We start from the raw sequence: 17,208 nt of genomic DNA on the forward strand, positions 1-17,208 counted from the left end.
ACGTACATCTCTATTCTTTGTATAATGGTTGAGCTGTTTAAAATTACATGATTCTATACAAATAGAACTTTTCTTATGACTATGGAGATTTTATATATTAATTCAAAAACCTTGAATATCAATTTATATTCTTAGGCTTCATGCAGAACATTTTTTTACTTTAGAAAGCAGCAAGAAAATTGTACCAAGCAAAAGGCCTTAGACTGTAAGATAAGGCTCCCCCTTATGACAATACTATCGAGAGTTAAGCATCGATGTTGGCCAATCGACATTAGGTGTCAATGTTGAGATGACATTGGATAAATATAAGATGTTAAGATGGCATTAGGGGTATGATTGTGAATGTAGAAATTGCTAGTATCAAACATCAACATCAAGACAACATTAGTCTTTGCTATTCATATGACTTTGAAACGTACATGCTGTGAAGGCATCAGACATCGATGTTGAGATAGTATTATTTTTTTTGGACATTTCAGCCGTTAATGTATTGTTATAATACGAATTGGTTCACTCGGTTCGGGATTTCTCCTGCTTGTGGCGCCAGCCGCCCGCTCCCCTTCATGCACGTGAGCGGACCAAATGGCCTTCACCGCCGTCATTCCCTCACTCCAATCACACAAATCACGTGATTTCTCCGCTATTTTGAAATCCTCCCACCCCTGCCAACCTCCCTAGCTCTCTCAAATTTAAACACAATAAGCAACTTAGTGTATTATTTTTAGTTCTCTTTTCTTCCCACAGCAGTCGTCGAGCTTCTTGCTTCATTACTTGCTCACAATAGTAGCTCTTAGCGAACTATTCTCAAACTCCTCTCCTTGTGTAGTGAGTTTTCCCTCTGCTTCCCTCTTTCTCCTTCTTATATTTCCAATACTCTATGTAAGATTTCTTTCAACTTCTATTGCAAGGCTAAATTTAATTTGTATTATATTTCACATCGTCTTAAGCTTCTCATAGGAGTTTTGAATTGCCTTGGAGAAAAGGTTTTATCTAAGCTTGATGTTCTCTTAATCAAACCTTAGGTTATATCTTTTGATCGTATTATTTCATAATTAATTTAAGTGTTAATGGAGTGATTAAGATTGATTAGGATAATCTTCTTTATGCCTCGATGGATGTGCTTAATGTTATTTTGGTTTTGCTACTTAGGATTGCTATTTGGTGGAGTCGAGCAAGCTGTTTTCGAGGTTGGAGTTTGTGGAAACTGCTGTAAGTAACTGTTATTTATTTTGGTGTGAACATGTTATTATTTGTGAGGGGCGTACTCTGTGATATTTGTATCGAAATTATTTTATAATTATTTAAATTGCCATATCTATTTCTCATAATTATCAATATTGTACATGTCAGAGATCTTAATCGGAGTTCATATGCTCCCGAAATTAATTTTTGAAGTTTCCAACTAGGTTTTTGCCTCGAGATTCGTGCCCGATCAAGATGATTTTGCGATGCCGTATCAAATAGAAATAATATTATCTTGATTTGTTGATACACGAGCTGTCAGCATTTAAATAGTTCATGCTGTAGAAAAATTTAATCTATATTCATTAGCTTTATTTAATATTGTTCATGATACTTTTGTTGTAAATCATTTTGATTATATAAATTATAATTTGTCATTTTGATTTATATAATACCTGTTGATTTTTTTTTTTTTTTTTTTAAAAAAACCTCCGACTGTATGATTGCATGTATGTCGATAAAACCGAATTAGTTTTTTGCAAGACAGGGTCGACGGGCCCCCCAGAGTAACAACTCTACAAGAAATTACTAGATTTCATTGGGTTAATGTTTACCTTTCTGGTGTGGGTATATATTAAATCGACAATAATTATATATGCAAGAAAATATAAATGGATATGAATTATAAATAATATATGACTTACATTTCATTATGAGGTACATGAATACCTATTGTGGTGTATTTATAAACATTATAATAATTGGGCATCAATAATCATTTGACATATATAAATGCATATTAGAAGATTATAAAATATGGCATATCTCAAGGTGGTTTTTGATATAGGGATTATAGATTACTACTCCTCTCTTTTGATTGTTCTTACTGCATTTCCTATTCCTTTATTGTTTATGTTCTAATAGATAGGAGCTACTTGCTGAGTTTGATTTATCAAACTCACCCGCTGTCTTTTTCAACATGCCCTGTAGGCGTGTTTAGTGGACCGTCACATCAGGAGCAAGGTTACCAGTAGTAAATTGTCTTTGGTATCTATTATTTAATTTGTAATAGTTTATTTTGTTTATGATTTCTGGGTTGGGTAGTTTCTTTTCTACTTTTTAGTTCTATTTATATTCTTTTTAACTTGTATCAGGATTATTGATATTTGATGGTTATATTTATATTCTTTTTGACTTGTATCAGGATTATTGATATTTGAATGTATTGATTATTTGAATTTTTATTAATGAATTAGCTTTTAATTCAATTCCTTTGTTCACTTAGATGTATGTATGTGTGTGTATATATATATATTATATATATATATATATATATATATATATATATATATATATATATACTATATATATATATATATATTATTGTATCTCTTGTATACGCATGTTTCTCTTTGTGAATACATAACAAGTCTTTATATCACTTCATCACGTCTCATGTTGCCGGGGTGCACTGCCTTACGGACTCAAGGTGTGACAGGTATACTCATGTATATTTCACCATACACATGCTTTCAACACAAAACTTTTGATTAACAGTCAAAGCCCCATCCAACATATCAAAGTGAGTTGCGTATCAAATTTGTAATCAACAACATAGAGATGATTATGTCCTGACACCAACAATCAAAAGGGAACTGTGGCAAGATGCGTTACCGAAGAAAATGAGGGTATGTATGTGACTGGGATCTATCATTATTGGAAGGTTCAAATTTTAATTATCCAGTATCTATGATTATGCAAATAACCAAATTAGAGAGTCACTTCCAACCAATAAGTGTGTGCAAAACTCAAACTCAAATGCATGAAAGCGAGTTCAACACATCCATAATTCCAATATACTGGTTAGAGGTGCTAAGCATATGTTCATTAGAGGCACAAACCATTTTTTTCCACCTGAGATAAGTCATAAAACCTTTGCTAATTTATATTGGGGTAGCTTCCTTAACATTTTCTAAATCGCAAGGTATATATCAACCTTTATGGTTTCCTCCATAAGTTTATAATCCAAGGACATATGTCCACCTCCTTTGCTCTTCGCCTGCATCTTCATCATAGGAGAATGGTTGTGCTTAGTTGATCTCTCTCTCTCTCTTAGATTTTATTTGAGATAATTTTCTTATTCCTTTCTAAAATAACTTTAAAATACAAAAATTTCTTTTTCAAAAAAATTTTGTACTAAAAAGCTGTTTTAAAAATCAATAAAATAACTGTCTCGAATGAAACCATAGACTCTTAAGTTTTGAATTGTGAGTAGGGCTGTCAAAATTGGGTTGCAGGTCGATCGGGTTTGGGCCCAACCCGGAACTGACCCGACGCAGGTTGACCCGACCAGAACCTTACCCGTTTTTTCTAACGGGTTGAATCCTAGAACTCGAGCTCGACCTGCTTGCGAAACGGGTTTACTCTAACTTGAAATTTTCTAGTCATATTCGTGTCGGGTTTCTGGTCGTGTCAAATTTTGGCACCCCTAATTGTGAGATAGTGAGTAGTGTACAAACAAATAGTTTATACCAACATTATATTTTCTTGAAGTAAATTTATTTTTATTTTAAATATATTTTTTCATGTTCTTATTTTATTTATAATTAAACAAACTACTACTATATCTTCATAGATTGATATATAGTTTATCCATGATTAACAATTTGTAGATTAACTCACTCTATAATTAGATGCTATGCTAAAAAAAAAAGATTTTTGTTCATAAGACGTCTAAACGATCAACAGATTGTTAAATATGGTAAATGCATCACATAAATCTTTTGTGTTGCTTAACCACTGAAATTTAAATTAAACATCTTTTAATTTTATTTAACTCCATGTTTGACAAAGCGTTATTTTAATTCAACTAATGAATTGATTATTGTTTAAGCACTAAAAATAATTATTATGATTAATTTGACTCAGATTTATTTTACACGGAAAAAAAATTACATTAAGATAGCTTTGAGAATAAATAATTGATTTGAATAGAATTCTGGATTATACCTAATTATTTTTATCTACTGATCTTTAATCGAATCATATATAAGTATAAGATGTTTTGATTCATTTCAATTTGAATCAGATCTATGGCTGCAAATGAAGCAAGAGGAGCTAAGTAGGTGCTTGTTCATGTTTCAACTCATATTATCAGTTGTTCAAGCTTTCTTCGATGTTTTTTATTTTTTTCTTGTTTTGCTTATGTTCATGCTTGATTTATTTGAAATGGAAGATGTTGCATTTAGTTTGTGTTCAACTCATGTTCGATTTGTATCATGTTTATCAAATTTGAATGAGCGGCTCATATAAAACTTCTTTACCTTTGAATTATTATATTCATTAGTTTAATAAATGAGCCTTATTGAGCATGTTGGTGAATAATTATGCCGAGTTTTATCGAGCCTGTTAATGAACATATCTAAGAAGCTTTTTCGAGCCTATAAATAAGCTAGCTTATCTAGTATTTTCAAGCTGAAAATTGAGTAGCTGTCGAGCTAAAAAATATGATAATATTATTGAGGATAATATTATTGAGGGAGCTTTTTAATAAACATTGAAAATGTAACTTAAATAATTAATGATTATTATGTTATGAAAATATGATAAATATAAACTATTCATGTTAGGCTATTCGTTATTTTCAAAATGAGACTAATCAAGATACATATCGAATGTTAATCAAGTTTCTTAATAAGTGTATTCAAGAGCTTTGTAATGAACATGCATTGAGCTTCTTAAAGAGCTTCATATCGAGCTTATACACAAGCTTTAAATGTTATTGTTCGAGTTGAACAAATTGCTAGTACACTCACAAATACCTTTTCAGATATTTAATTGGTAGCTATAAGGATATAACATGTGAACGCATACCTCGTGGACCCCGACAATGAGGACTCGCCCAAGGGTCATCAATCTCCAACTCAACAAAATTGTTAGAGGGGTTCATAGTCACCCCTTATGGGAATGCTAAGGGTTCACATGGATCACATAGATCAGGACTCGCCTCCCCAACAAGAAACACCCACTGAAGCCATTTGTGGTCACCTAGAGTAGAACATCAGTAATATCCATAATCAAAGCTGCATGGAAGGATCTTGTTAGAGGATTTTTGACTTGCCCCATCACAGTCATCAGCTTACAATAGAGTCTACTACCCTTGTGGCTTAAATAAACTCATTTCCCACATTGAAGCAACCTATAGATCCATCAAAACGGTCTCCAACGACTTCAGAGTGCTCGCTAACCACATCCATCTTAGGTTGGCCCTTATCAGTGGATCTCTCACATCTAATCATTAGTATGCACTTAAAACAAGGAAACTCCCTAAAGACAAAGGGATCAAAATAAAAGATGTATCCACTCACTGTGCCAGTCAGTGCATGATGTCGAGGGCAAACTATACTAGGGGTAATTAAATATTGTATTTTTTTACTTTTTTTTTTATATATCCATTCATATATCCTTTAAATACTTATACATAAAGAGTGGAGCGAAACATTTTGAATATATACTACTATTATAAGTGTCGCTTGTGAATCTCTCGATATATCATCCTGATCATTTGTTTCAAAACTTTAAATGAATATCCATTGTTGATTTTTTTAGACTATTTGTTCTTCTTCGTACTATCCAATCTTCAACAAAATGGTGCATCCCATCTTAAATGAATATTTAAACTACTTTTCTTGCGAGAACATTACCCAAGTAATTGAGAGCGTTTGATGTTCAAGAAGAGTAATCTTGCAGATGCAAGACAAGAGAAACAGAGACGAAGCATAGAGAGAGAATAGCAGGAGAGAAAATGTATTTCATTATCTTTAGTGTATTACAGTAGGTTATATATATATATATATATATATATATAACCGAGCAGAATAAGAAAGTACAAAACAATGATGACGTGTACATAGTCTTAACAGCCCGCCTCAAATTAATCATTCTGTGAATGAATGGTTAATTTGGATTGTAATGTATTGAACTGATTTACAGATAATGGTTTTGTTAGTACATCAGTTATGTTGTCTGCTGAGCTAACATCCTGAATGTTGAGTTCTCCTTGCTTGATATGACTGCTAATAAAGTGGTAGTCTATTTCTATATGTTTTGTTCTCGCATGGAAGATGGGGTTGTGAGCTAACGCAATGGCCGATGTGTTGTCGCAATTGAGTATTGTGGGTTGCGTCTGAGGTACTTGGAACTCGGAAAGAAGTCGACGGAGCCAAAGTATCTCGGAAGTGGCGGAGGATAACGAGCGATATTCTGCCTCGGTGGAGGACTTGGCCACCGTAACCTGCTTCTTAACCGACCATGATATCAAATTGGGACCCAGGAATGTGCAATAACCAGAGATGGACTTGCGATCAGATGAATCCGCTGCCCAGTCAGCGTCCGCATAAGTGACGAGCTGTAGATGACCGGATTGGAGAGGAAGACCAAAGTGTAAAGTCCCTTTGATGTATCGCAAAAGTCGTTTGAGATCTTGGTAATCCTTGACGTGAGGCTTGTGCATGTGCTGGCAGATCGAATTTGTTGTAAAGGCGATGTCCGGTCTTGTGATAGATAAGTATTGGAGAGAACCCGCGAGTTTGCGAAAAAGCGACGGATCGGGAAATGGTTGCTCATCCACGGTTGCCTTGCGCTTTATGCCCATGGGTGTGGCCGCTGGCTTGCAATCCAGGAATCCGGCGTGAGTGAGAAGATCACGAGAGTAGTGAGCTTGGTGAAGAAAATAACCCTGCTTTGTTTTGTTCACTTGTATTCCCAGGAACAAGGAAACTTCGCCTAGCTGTTTCAGACGAAATGCGGAGTGTAGTTGCTTGAGAATGGATGATATCTTGATACTATCATTTCCTGTAACAAGAATATCATCAACGTATATAAGAATAAAAATTTGTATATTATTGTGATTGTAGAGGAGCAGAGAAGGATCCGCTTTACTAAATTGGAACCCGTGAGCTTGCAGGAAATTGGTGAATTTCTGGAACCACTGACGCGGTGATTGCTTGAGCCCGTAGATGGATTTGTGTAATTTACATACATGCTGCGGATGTTTTTGATCGACGAATCCGGCCGGTTGTTTCATATAAATTTCGTCCGACAGATCACCGTGTAGAAATGCGTTAGCAACATCAAGTTGAATAACTGACCATTGATTGTGTAGGGCGATAGTGAGAAGGATGCGGATGGTCACCATTTTGGCAACCGGGCTGAATGTTTCGGTGTAATTGACACCGAATTCTTGCGAACAACCTTGCGCTACTAGACGTGCCTTGTGCCGCTCTATTTGACCGTTGGGAAGTAGCTTGTTCTTGAAGGTCCATTTGCAGCCCAATATGGGTTTGTCGGCTGGACGAGAAACTAGCGACCACGTTCCGTTTTGCTGGAGAGTAGAGAATTCGGCTGTCATTGCGGAACGCCAGTGTTCGTATTGTGATGCCTGTTTGTATGACGTTGGGGTGGAGATGACAGTTGTAACCACAGAGAGATCAAATATTGCTTTTGGCTTGAGAATGCCGGCCCTGAGCCGTGTGATCATTGGATGACCCGAAATAGTCTGCGAAATGATGGGAGCAGGAGAGCTGGTTGAAGTTGTGTGTTGCTGAGACGAGTCTCGTTGAATTGGGATGGTATGGTCTTGCGGTGGACAGCTTACAGTGGGCTCCTGAGGATGCATTGATGTAAGCTGCGAAGTGGGTACTAAGAGCAGTGGGTTTTCTGTTCTATGAACCATAATGTTGGGTTGTTTTGCTTTTAAATCAGTAAATGGAAATTGGTGTTCCACAAATTTGACGTGTTGGGATATGTAAACCCGTTTGGACGGTATATGTAGACAGCGGTAACCTTTGTGTTGGGAGGAGTAGCCGATGAAAACACACTCCATGGAACGTGGGGAAAGCTTGTTATTTGCATAAGGTGTCGTCCATGGAAAACAAAGACACCCAAATGTACGAAGATGAGCGTATGAAGCTTCTTTCCCATGCAAGCGGTAGTACGGAGTTTGGTTGGATGTGGCGGATGAAGGTAACCTGTTAATTAAATAGTTTGCCGTGGTAACAGCGTCTGCCCAGAGATTAGGAGGAAGATCTGCGGCATGAAGGAGGGCTCTAGTTGTTTCCAGGAGATGCTGATGTTTACGTTCGGCTGTACCGTTTTGTTCCGGTGTGTGAGGACAGCTCACTTAATGAGTGATGCTGTTGTTTATCATGTACTGCTTGAATTCTGTGTTGTTGAATTCTCCACCCCCATCTGACCTGAACGTTTGAATGCTATAACCAAATTTGTTTTTAATTAGATTGTGTAGTTGTTTAAATTTGATGAACGTTTCGTTCTTGGATGTGAGCAAATATAGCCAAGAAAATTTAGTGAATTCATCAATGAAAATCACATAGTAAAAGAAACCATTAGTAGAAGCTACAGGAGCCGGACCCCATACGTCCGATTGAATGAGCTGGAATGGTTTATTACATTCAAAAGAACTATGTGAGAAAGGCAATTTGTGACTCTTTGAGATATTACAAGAAACACAAGTATCTAAGAGAGAATGAGACCCGGCTAAGTCCGGAATTAGCTTGGTCATGGAGCTAAGCAATCTAAAATGGGGATGTCCTAAGCGTGCATGCCATCGAGCCCGATTGTTGCAAGACGTCTGCAGAGCATTGATGCGTCTGTGTACCGGAAGCTTAATGGGATACAACCCATTGCGTTGAGGTCCCCGGAGAAGAGTGCGGTTGTCCCGACGATCCTTAAATTCAAAACCATTAGCGTTAAAAGAAACTGAAATATTATTGTCAGAGGTAAGTTTGGCGACGGATAATAAATTGTGAGAAAGAGAAGGAACGTGAAGAATTTTACGAAGTTTTAGCTTACGGTAGGAGTCGGGTAGAGGTAGAATTCCTTGACCTGTATTTTGAATGGGTAAATTGTTACCATTAGCTATTGAGACAGTCTTATCCGTTGAATGGAGTGGAGTTTTAAAGATTGGAGACGTCCGAGGTGAGGTGCGAGGATGCTCCGGAGTCCAATATCCATTCGCCGGTGGAGGAAAATTGTTGTTGAACAGCCAGTGCCCGCTGATTGGAGGGGGGTGCGTACTGTAAATTGCACCTGTGCCAGCAATTTAGCGCCTCATGGCCTTGTTTGCCACATATTTGGCATGTAGGCCGATTAGAGGGATTTCTTGGAACATTAGACGCATCTGTTGTGTGTGTATTTCTTGAGCTGAAGCTCCGTCCACGATTCTTGATGTACCGGCCCCGGTTGTTCCTGGCGGAGAGAAATGCCGTTGCATCAGACTGATTCTTGCCTTCTTGGAGGCGTTCATGCTGGAGATTGATCTCCTCGCTGCATAATAGAGAGTATAGAGTGTCGAGACTGATAGGACTTGAAGACGTCCTGATCGTCGTTTTGAATGGATTATACTCGGTAGGTAATCCGTTTAGAATGTATAGTATTACATCCTCGGTGTCGACCTTAGACCCTGCGGCAGCAATGTTGTCCACGAGGATTTTGATTTGATCAAGATGCTGATGTATGGTGCGGTCCTTCTTCTGAATGCTGTGTAATTCGTTTTTAAGCTGAATCACTCGTGAGCGATTTGTTGGTTGAAGTCGCTGCTCGAGTGTAATCCAAACCTCATGGGCGGATTGAAGAGAAAGAACGTAGGGAAGCACGGATGATGAAATGGTAGAAAGAAGAGCGGAGACCAAGTTTCTGTCGATCAAATTCCACAGATTATGTTCTTTCTTGGAGGATTCCGGAGGGCATGCCGCTAATCCTGTAAGATGATCTCCAAATCTGTTTGCGGTGAAGTGTTGTTGTACATGCAGCCTCCATATTGCATAGTTTTCTGTTGTCAGCTGTGTAGAAACCAAGTTCTTAGTGTTGGAGATCAAAAATTTGAGAGGTGCGGGTATGATGAATTCCTCCAGAGAATCGGAGATGTCTGAGGTCGTTCGGCGAGAGGTTGCCGACTCTTGTTCAGCCATAGACAAGGATCTAAGCCGTGAAGCAATTCCGCTCTGATACCATGAGAGCGTTTGATGTTCAAGAAGAGTAATATTGCAGATGCAAGACAAGAGAAATAGAGATGAAGCGTAGAGAGAGAATAGCAGGAGAGAAAATGTATTTCATTATCTTTAGTGTATTACAGTAGGTTATATATATAACCGAGCAGAACAAGAAAGTACAAAACAATGATGACGTGTACATAGTCTTAACAGTAATATGCTCTTTACTTATGATAAGAGAAAGTTAATTTGTTTTGCAAAGTTATATACAACAAATTTTTATGTCATTGATCTTGTGCCTCTTAAACATCAGCTATCTACTTATATTATTGATACGAGTACAAACAAAAAATTTACATCTTTGACTTGTATTGCTGCTCTTGCAAAATAGATTGTAATTAAATAAAAAAAAAAAATAGCTTGTCTCCTACGTTATAGACTTGTGTATTGGCACTAGCTTTATCAGTTGCTACTACTATAGTTGAAAGAGCATTTTCTATAATAAAAAATATCAAGCATCGATTGCGTAGTCAAATGAGTGATGCATGGCTCAAAGATAATCGAAAAATAAAATTTCCGTTTAAAATTTTAGGAGAAATTGAAGAAAAGAATTACGGTTTCTTCATTTATTTTATTTTTAATATTTTAACCTAATTTAACATATTCAAAGAAAACGTTTCTGCTTGATATATTTTTGCTTAGTTCAGATAAAAAAAATCAGCAAACTAATGAAATTTTTCTTTTAGCATTTTAATATATTAACATATGTGATATATCATCAAAAAAATATCTTGATCGAGCACGAATCTCGAAGCAAAATCAAGTTGGAAAGTTCAAAAATCATTTCTCATACCTGGGGGAGGAGAGGGAAGGAGGAGGCCCAAACAAGAAGAGAAGAGAAGAAAAGACTTCTCGATCACCGCCAGACTTTCACTCGGCAGCCGATCAACCCCATACTTCTGCCCGATCACCAACTAATGTCGGAATTAAGTAAGGAAGCAAGAATAGAGGGAGGCATGGAGGTAGAAAGGGAGCTCTCTTTTTACCAGACTCTTCCTCGACCATCGTCGTACTTCCACCCGGCAGCCTACATACGCCGGAGTTCTGCCCGAATGCCATCCGACACTAGAGTTCTGCCCGGGCGCCGACTAACGTCGGACTTCTACCTGACATCAGACCTCCGCTCCTCGTCGGATTAATTTCTATCAGACGCGGGACCTATGCTCGTTGCTGGATTTCTACCCGACGCCTGACTTCTACCCGTCGTCGGACTTTCGCCGGACTTCTATCCAACACTAGACTTCCGCCCATCACCGGATACCTACCCAATATTGGACTCCAGCTTGTCGCGTGAATTCCTACTGGACATTGGACTTCCGTCCTTCATCGGAATTCTGTCGAACTTCTGCCTGTGGCCGGACTTCTGCCCGTTGCCAGACATTCGTCAGATTTCTATATGACGTCGGACTTGTGTCCATCGCTGGACTTTTACTTGACATCATCCGTCCGAACTCCATCGCTAGACAATGGTCTTTACGACCCACGTTGCCTGCCGATTACAATTCTTCCGACTTACGTCGCCCACCGATTACAGTCTTCCCAACCTCCATCTTTAGACTATGGTCTTTCTGACCAAATGAATATGTCAATAGTGATTCTTTATATTCCCATCGTATAATATACTACATATGATGTACATCAAGCCATGGCCTTCCCCCAAGTAAGGGCCTTATTTATAACCAACTGCAAATATTAGTGAATTTATTCAAATTGGTCCATGCCTTGTGGTTTTCTCTATTTTTAGAGGTTTTCAACTTAAAAATCTTAGTATCTTTTATAAATATTGCACTCTTTCTCTTATATGATTGCATATTGGACCTTCGTATAAAAATAAGAAGTTAAACTTTATATTACTCAACTACCTTGAATATTTTAGGACGCAACACCGGTCAATATTAATCAATCAGATGTGTCGGTTATTTGATAATGTGTTCCATGCGGGGCTCCACGTGGAGCTTCGATGATTGGACAATGGACACTGCGTAAAGCACGAGGGAATTGTTTATTCGCATCTTGTCAGCAAGCTATAAGCGTGATCTATTTTAAAATTAAATCTTCAGATCACTGAATGGTCTTATTTAAGCTATAAACATCTGTTCACTAATCTTAAAGGCTTCTTTTAAGTTCTTATTTCCTTGGGTATTAAATTGTGCCCCTTTAATTGACTATAATGAGTCGATGTGGCCAAATGAACAGCATAATCTTATGTATTTATATTTTTTATGTGTAGAAGATGATGAATGTGTTGCTCTATCTTTGGGCCAGATTGATTAGGTGGAAGAAGTTTGAGTTTTTTTATCTAATTCTAATACAAAATACATATGAGTGAAGTGAGAACACACTAAATGGAGGATCAAGTTGGCATTATTTATTCATATTATATATTTGCATTTTATGATTAGTTTTAGGGGTATTAATATTTGGTCCAACCCGAAACCCGACATGAAACAGGCCTAAAAAATTCCGGGCTTAAGTCAACCCTTTGTCAGATGGGCCAGGTTCAACAATCTGATATGTTTCTAAAATCAGATCATGATCGAGTTGACTCGAAAACTTAAAACTGAAATGAGTGAGAATCTGGATTGTCTCCGCCTCCTCTCGTCTTGCGCGTGCACATGTTGCCCATTGTTCGGTTGCACCGGCTGGCCGGGCAACTCGCCAGGGACACACGTACTCGCGATTCACCTCTCCTGCTCGTGGCTCGCCTAGCACACTCGCTTCCACACTTTCCTCGTTTCTCGCACACACTACACGCCTTGCCTGGCCTCGCCACTCACGCATGTGCCACGTGCTACCCTTCACCCAGGTCCACATGTAGGATCGGGTTGACCTGGATCTGGAGCGGGTCAAGTCTAGGTTCAAATTTTTAACCCGTTTGTATATTCAGTTTCAGGTTGGACGTACCTAACCGCCCTCGCCCGACTACAATTCTTCTGACCAACGTAACATGAATATAGTTTATCTGTCATCCAACTATATTTCTTTTGACCACTGTCACCCGACTAAGAACTTTTCGACCTCTGTTGCCCGCCAACTATAGTCCTTCAGACCACCGTCTTCAGATTATGGTCTTTCTGATCTCCATTATCCGCCGACTACAGTCCTTTCAACCATCATCACCCAACGACAATCTTTTCGACTTCCATCACCCACCGAACATGGTCTTGCCGACCAAACGAACATGTCAATATATACTGATTCTTCCAACTCCCACCATTTAATACACTCTATATAATGTATATTGAATGCATCAAGCCAAGGCCTTCCCCCTAAGGAAGGGTCTCATTTAATTTGTATTCAATTGTAAACTCTAGTAGATTCATTTAAATTGGGCAAGACCCTGTGAGTCTTTCTCCTTTTTTGGGGTTTCCACGAAAAAACTCTGATGTCTCATATGAATATACATTAATATTTCATCTATTTGTGTGTTGAATCTTAGTACAAAACTAAGACGTTAAACTTCATATTTCTCTATTGCCGCGTATATTCATGCCGCAACACCAATCATATGACTTAAAATAAACATGCTTAAAAAAATTGAAATCTCCTATCATTAGAATAATAAGAGAAGACCTATATATATATTAAGCAAGAATTTAAATTTTATTAAATTTATTTTAAAGTTAATAATATATACATATTTATAATTGATATATAAATAGATATATTAGAACGAGTCTAGCTAAAGCAGATCTAGAGAATACTTTTCCTTGTGGAAATCACTCCACCAAAACCTAAGCTCCATACTTCCATCAACAAACATGGAAGCTTCACTGTTCTCCATCCTATATCCTCTCACCATCTCTATCCTCTTAATCTTCCTAATAACAAAGCTTCTGTTCCCAAAAAACACCAGCACTAATCATAAGCTCCCTCCCGGCCCATGGAAGCTCCCCATCATCGGAAGCTTGCATCACCTTATGGGTGACCATCCGCACCTCAGGATGACAAGCCTAGCAAAGAAATACGGACCTCTATTCCACCTCAAGCTCGGTGAAGTCGACCTCATGGTCATCACATCACCCCAACTCGCAGCAGAATGCATGAAAACTCACGACGTCAACTTCGCTGCTCGCCCTCAATTTCTCTCTCGGAAGATCATCCTCTACAACTCAGACTTAGTCTTTGCGTCCTATGGCAAACACTGGACTCAACTGCGTAAGATATGCACACTCGAACTATTCAGCAACAAGCGGGTTAAGTTTCTTAAACCCATCATGGAAGAAGGAGCTCATAATCTTGTGGAGAAGATCCGTTTGGCTGATGGATCGCCTGTCAACATTACAGAGATGCTATTTGCGGTCGCAAACGCCACTATCACTCGTGCCGCTTTTGGAAAGGAGTTTGCTCAGCAAGAGAGGTTTCTTTCCACGATTAAAGAGACGTTTAAGTATTTATCTGGATTTAACGTGGCAGATTTGTTTCCCTCGTTGAACTTTCTTAGTGACATCAGTGGCCTGAAAACTAAGATGGATAGAGTGCACCGAGTTATGGACGTGATACTTAATGAAATATTACAGGAACATGAGAGAAAGAACGCCATTAATGAAGATGGGGCGACGGATGAAGAGGATGTTGTTGATATTTTACTTAGATTGCATAAAGATGGTGGAAAAGATGTACCCATAACCATGGATAGCGTCAAAGGTGTTATATTAGTAAGTACATTTATATCTTGAAGCAAAATCTTGTCATATTTATCTTATTGGAAAAAAATATTATATTTACTTATATTTTTTAAGATATCTGTAGCTAATAACTGTTTTAAAGGCTAGAAGAAGCCTCCACATGCAGTGCACACACGAGAAATTATTAGGTCCTGCCACCGGATACAGAGATACATCTAGATTTATCTCTGTCTACAATAAAAGCGCAGTTATTGTAGTAGCTGCGCTTTTACTGTAGACAGAGGAAAATCCGAATGTATCTCTCTCAGGTGACCGGACCTAATAATTTGCCCCACACACGTGGATAAAAATCAAAGCATGTCAATTATTGCTTTTGCTACACAATTTCAATTTGTACACATTCGAGTAAACATGCCTTTTTAGAGATGTTATTCAGTGCGGACGTCGAATGTAGTTCAACATCCAGAGACTAATCCAGAATGCGTTATGTCATCGGTACCGAGCACCACCGAGCCGCGGTATCTAGTGGGGGTGATGTGGTGCATTCTGATTGATCTCCAGATGATATTTGGCATCCATACACGGAATAATTTCTCCTTCTTTTTAAGTCAAATTGAGCAAAGTTTTGTTTATCATGGCAGGATTTATTTTTGGGAGGAACAGAGACCACAGGCGCAACTATGGACTGGGCTATGGCTGAACTCATCAGACACCCTGAAGTAATGCGTAAGGCACAATTGGAAGTGAGAAGAGTCTTGAATGGAAGAGCAAAGATAAACGAGGTTGATTTTAAAGATCTTCCTTATCTAAACATGTTAATAAAAGAAACCCTTCGACTACGGACTCCTGCTCCCATCCTAGTTCCCAGATACAGTACTGAAACAGTTGAACTAGGAGGGTACACAATACCTGCCGGAAGCAGGATCGTCATCAACGCATGGGCCATCATGAGAGAACAAAATGGCTGGGAAGATGCAGAGAGATTTCTGCCTGAGAGATTTGAAAATAATCAAGTCGAGTTTGTAGGAACTAATTATCAGTACATTCCCTTCGGAGGAGGGCGAAGGATTTGCCCTGGAATAAGTTTTTCCATGTCAACCATGGAAAATGTACTTGCAAATTTACTCTATCACTTTGATTGGAAACTACCAGGAGGGCAGAATCCGAAAGAGTTGGAGATGAAGGAAGTTTCAGGCTTGTCGTTGACTCGGAAGAGCGATTTGTTCCTGATTGCAACTCCACATAATTAGTTCTTCGCGGTTTCGCTCTTCTTTCTGCAGTAAAGATCTAGTGGTCTTTTCAACATGGAAGCTCTGCAGTTGCAATTATTGGAGATATGTTCATGTAATTGCACATCTGATGCTTAATAAAAATAAATTAGCATGTGGTGTTTGTTAAAGCTAATATACAGCTTGCTTGAAAAATGTATAAGGGACTAAAGTTTCATTCGGGATGGATTTCTTTCTGATTTTTAAATCAATTTTTTAGTACTAAAATTTTTAATTTTGTATTGGGAAAAGAAATATGAAAAAAACCGTCCCAAATGAAGCCTAAAGTAGACGGCAACAAGGAATTGCAAGAGAATCCTCTATTATATTTTATTTGTCTTTTTTCTTCTAATTAAAATATAATGAGAAATTGCTTTTGATAAAATAGTTCAAACTATTTAGGAGAACTTGTATTTTTGATATTATATGAAAACCAAAAGTAAAATATTTTATTTGTTAAAATATCTAATTTGATTATTTCCATTTGTTGAATAATATTTTTGCACTTATCATTTTGTAATTATAACAAATGTTATATTTTTATATTTATAAAATGAGATTCTCTCTTTAATAATTATATTAGAATATTTAATGTTGCATCATGTAATATTTATGATGATAGAGAGATAAAGTTTAGCGTCTAAGTTTTATACGAAAATCAAGCACACGGACAAATTATAAGAGAGGGAAAGGGGTGCAAGAGTCATAAAAGACACTAAGATTTTTACGTGAAATTTATAAAAAGGGAAAAATCATGGGGCTAGATCCCGAGGGGATCCAACCTTATGTTTTAGGGCGAGCAAGCTCATTAATTAATTGTTAATGATAAGGGAAGCAAAAATAGCTTGAAGACTTCTTAATTAATAAAGAAAGAAATATCTAATAGTTAAATTTCACCCCTAATTAAAAAACAAAAAACCCTAAAGCTCCAACAACTGTAAGAGCTTCATCAAGCAAATAGAATAAGCTCAAAACCAATTATTATATGAGGAAAACACGGTAGAAAAGTAGTTGGTACCATCCACATATCAAAACTAATTTAAACTGAGGATAATTTTGGCA

The 17,208-nt window shown here is 37.6% G+C and overlaps 1 protein-coding gene across 1 annotated transcript; it reads left to right on the forward strand.

Moving 5' to 3' along the window:
* The first annotated feature begins 14,011 nt into the window (after nt 1–14,011).
* Nucleotides 14,012–16,128, forward strand: LOC110106530 (premnaspirodiene oxygenase-like). Its single transcript, XM_020836461.2, has 2 exons — nt 14,012–14,908; nt 15,520–16,128. Exons 1-2 carry the CDS (start codon nt 14,012–14,014, stop codon nt 16,126–16,128), a joined length of 1,506 nt encoding a protein of 501 aa, XP_020692120.1.
* Nucleotides 16,129–17,208: the final 1,080 nt, after the last annotated feature.

Source organism: Dendrobium catenatum, unplaced genomic scaffold (genome assembly GCF_001605985.2).
Source record: "Dendrobium catenatum unplaced genomic scaffold, ASM160598v2 fragScaff_scaffold_1284, whole genome shotgun sequence".
Classification (NCBI taxonomy): Eukaryota; Viridiplantae; Streptophyta; class Magnoliopsida; order Asparagales; family Orchidaceae; genus Dendrobium; species Dendrobium catenatum.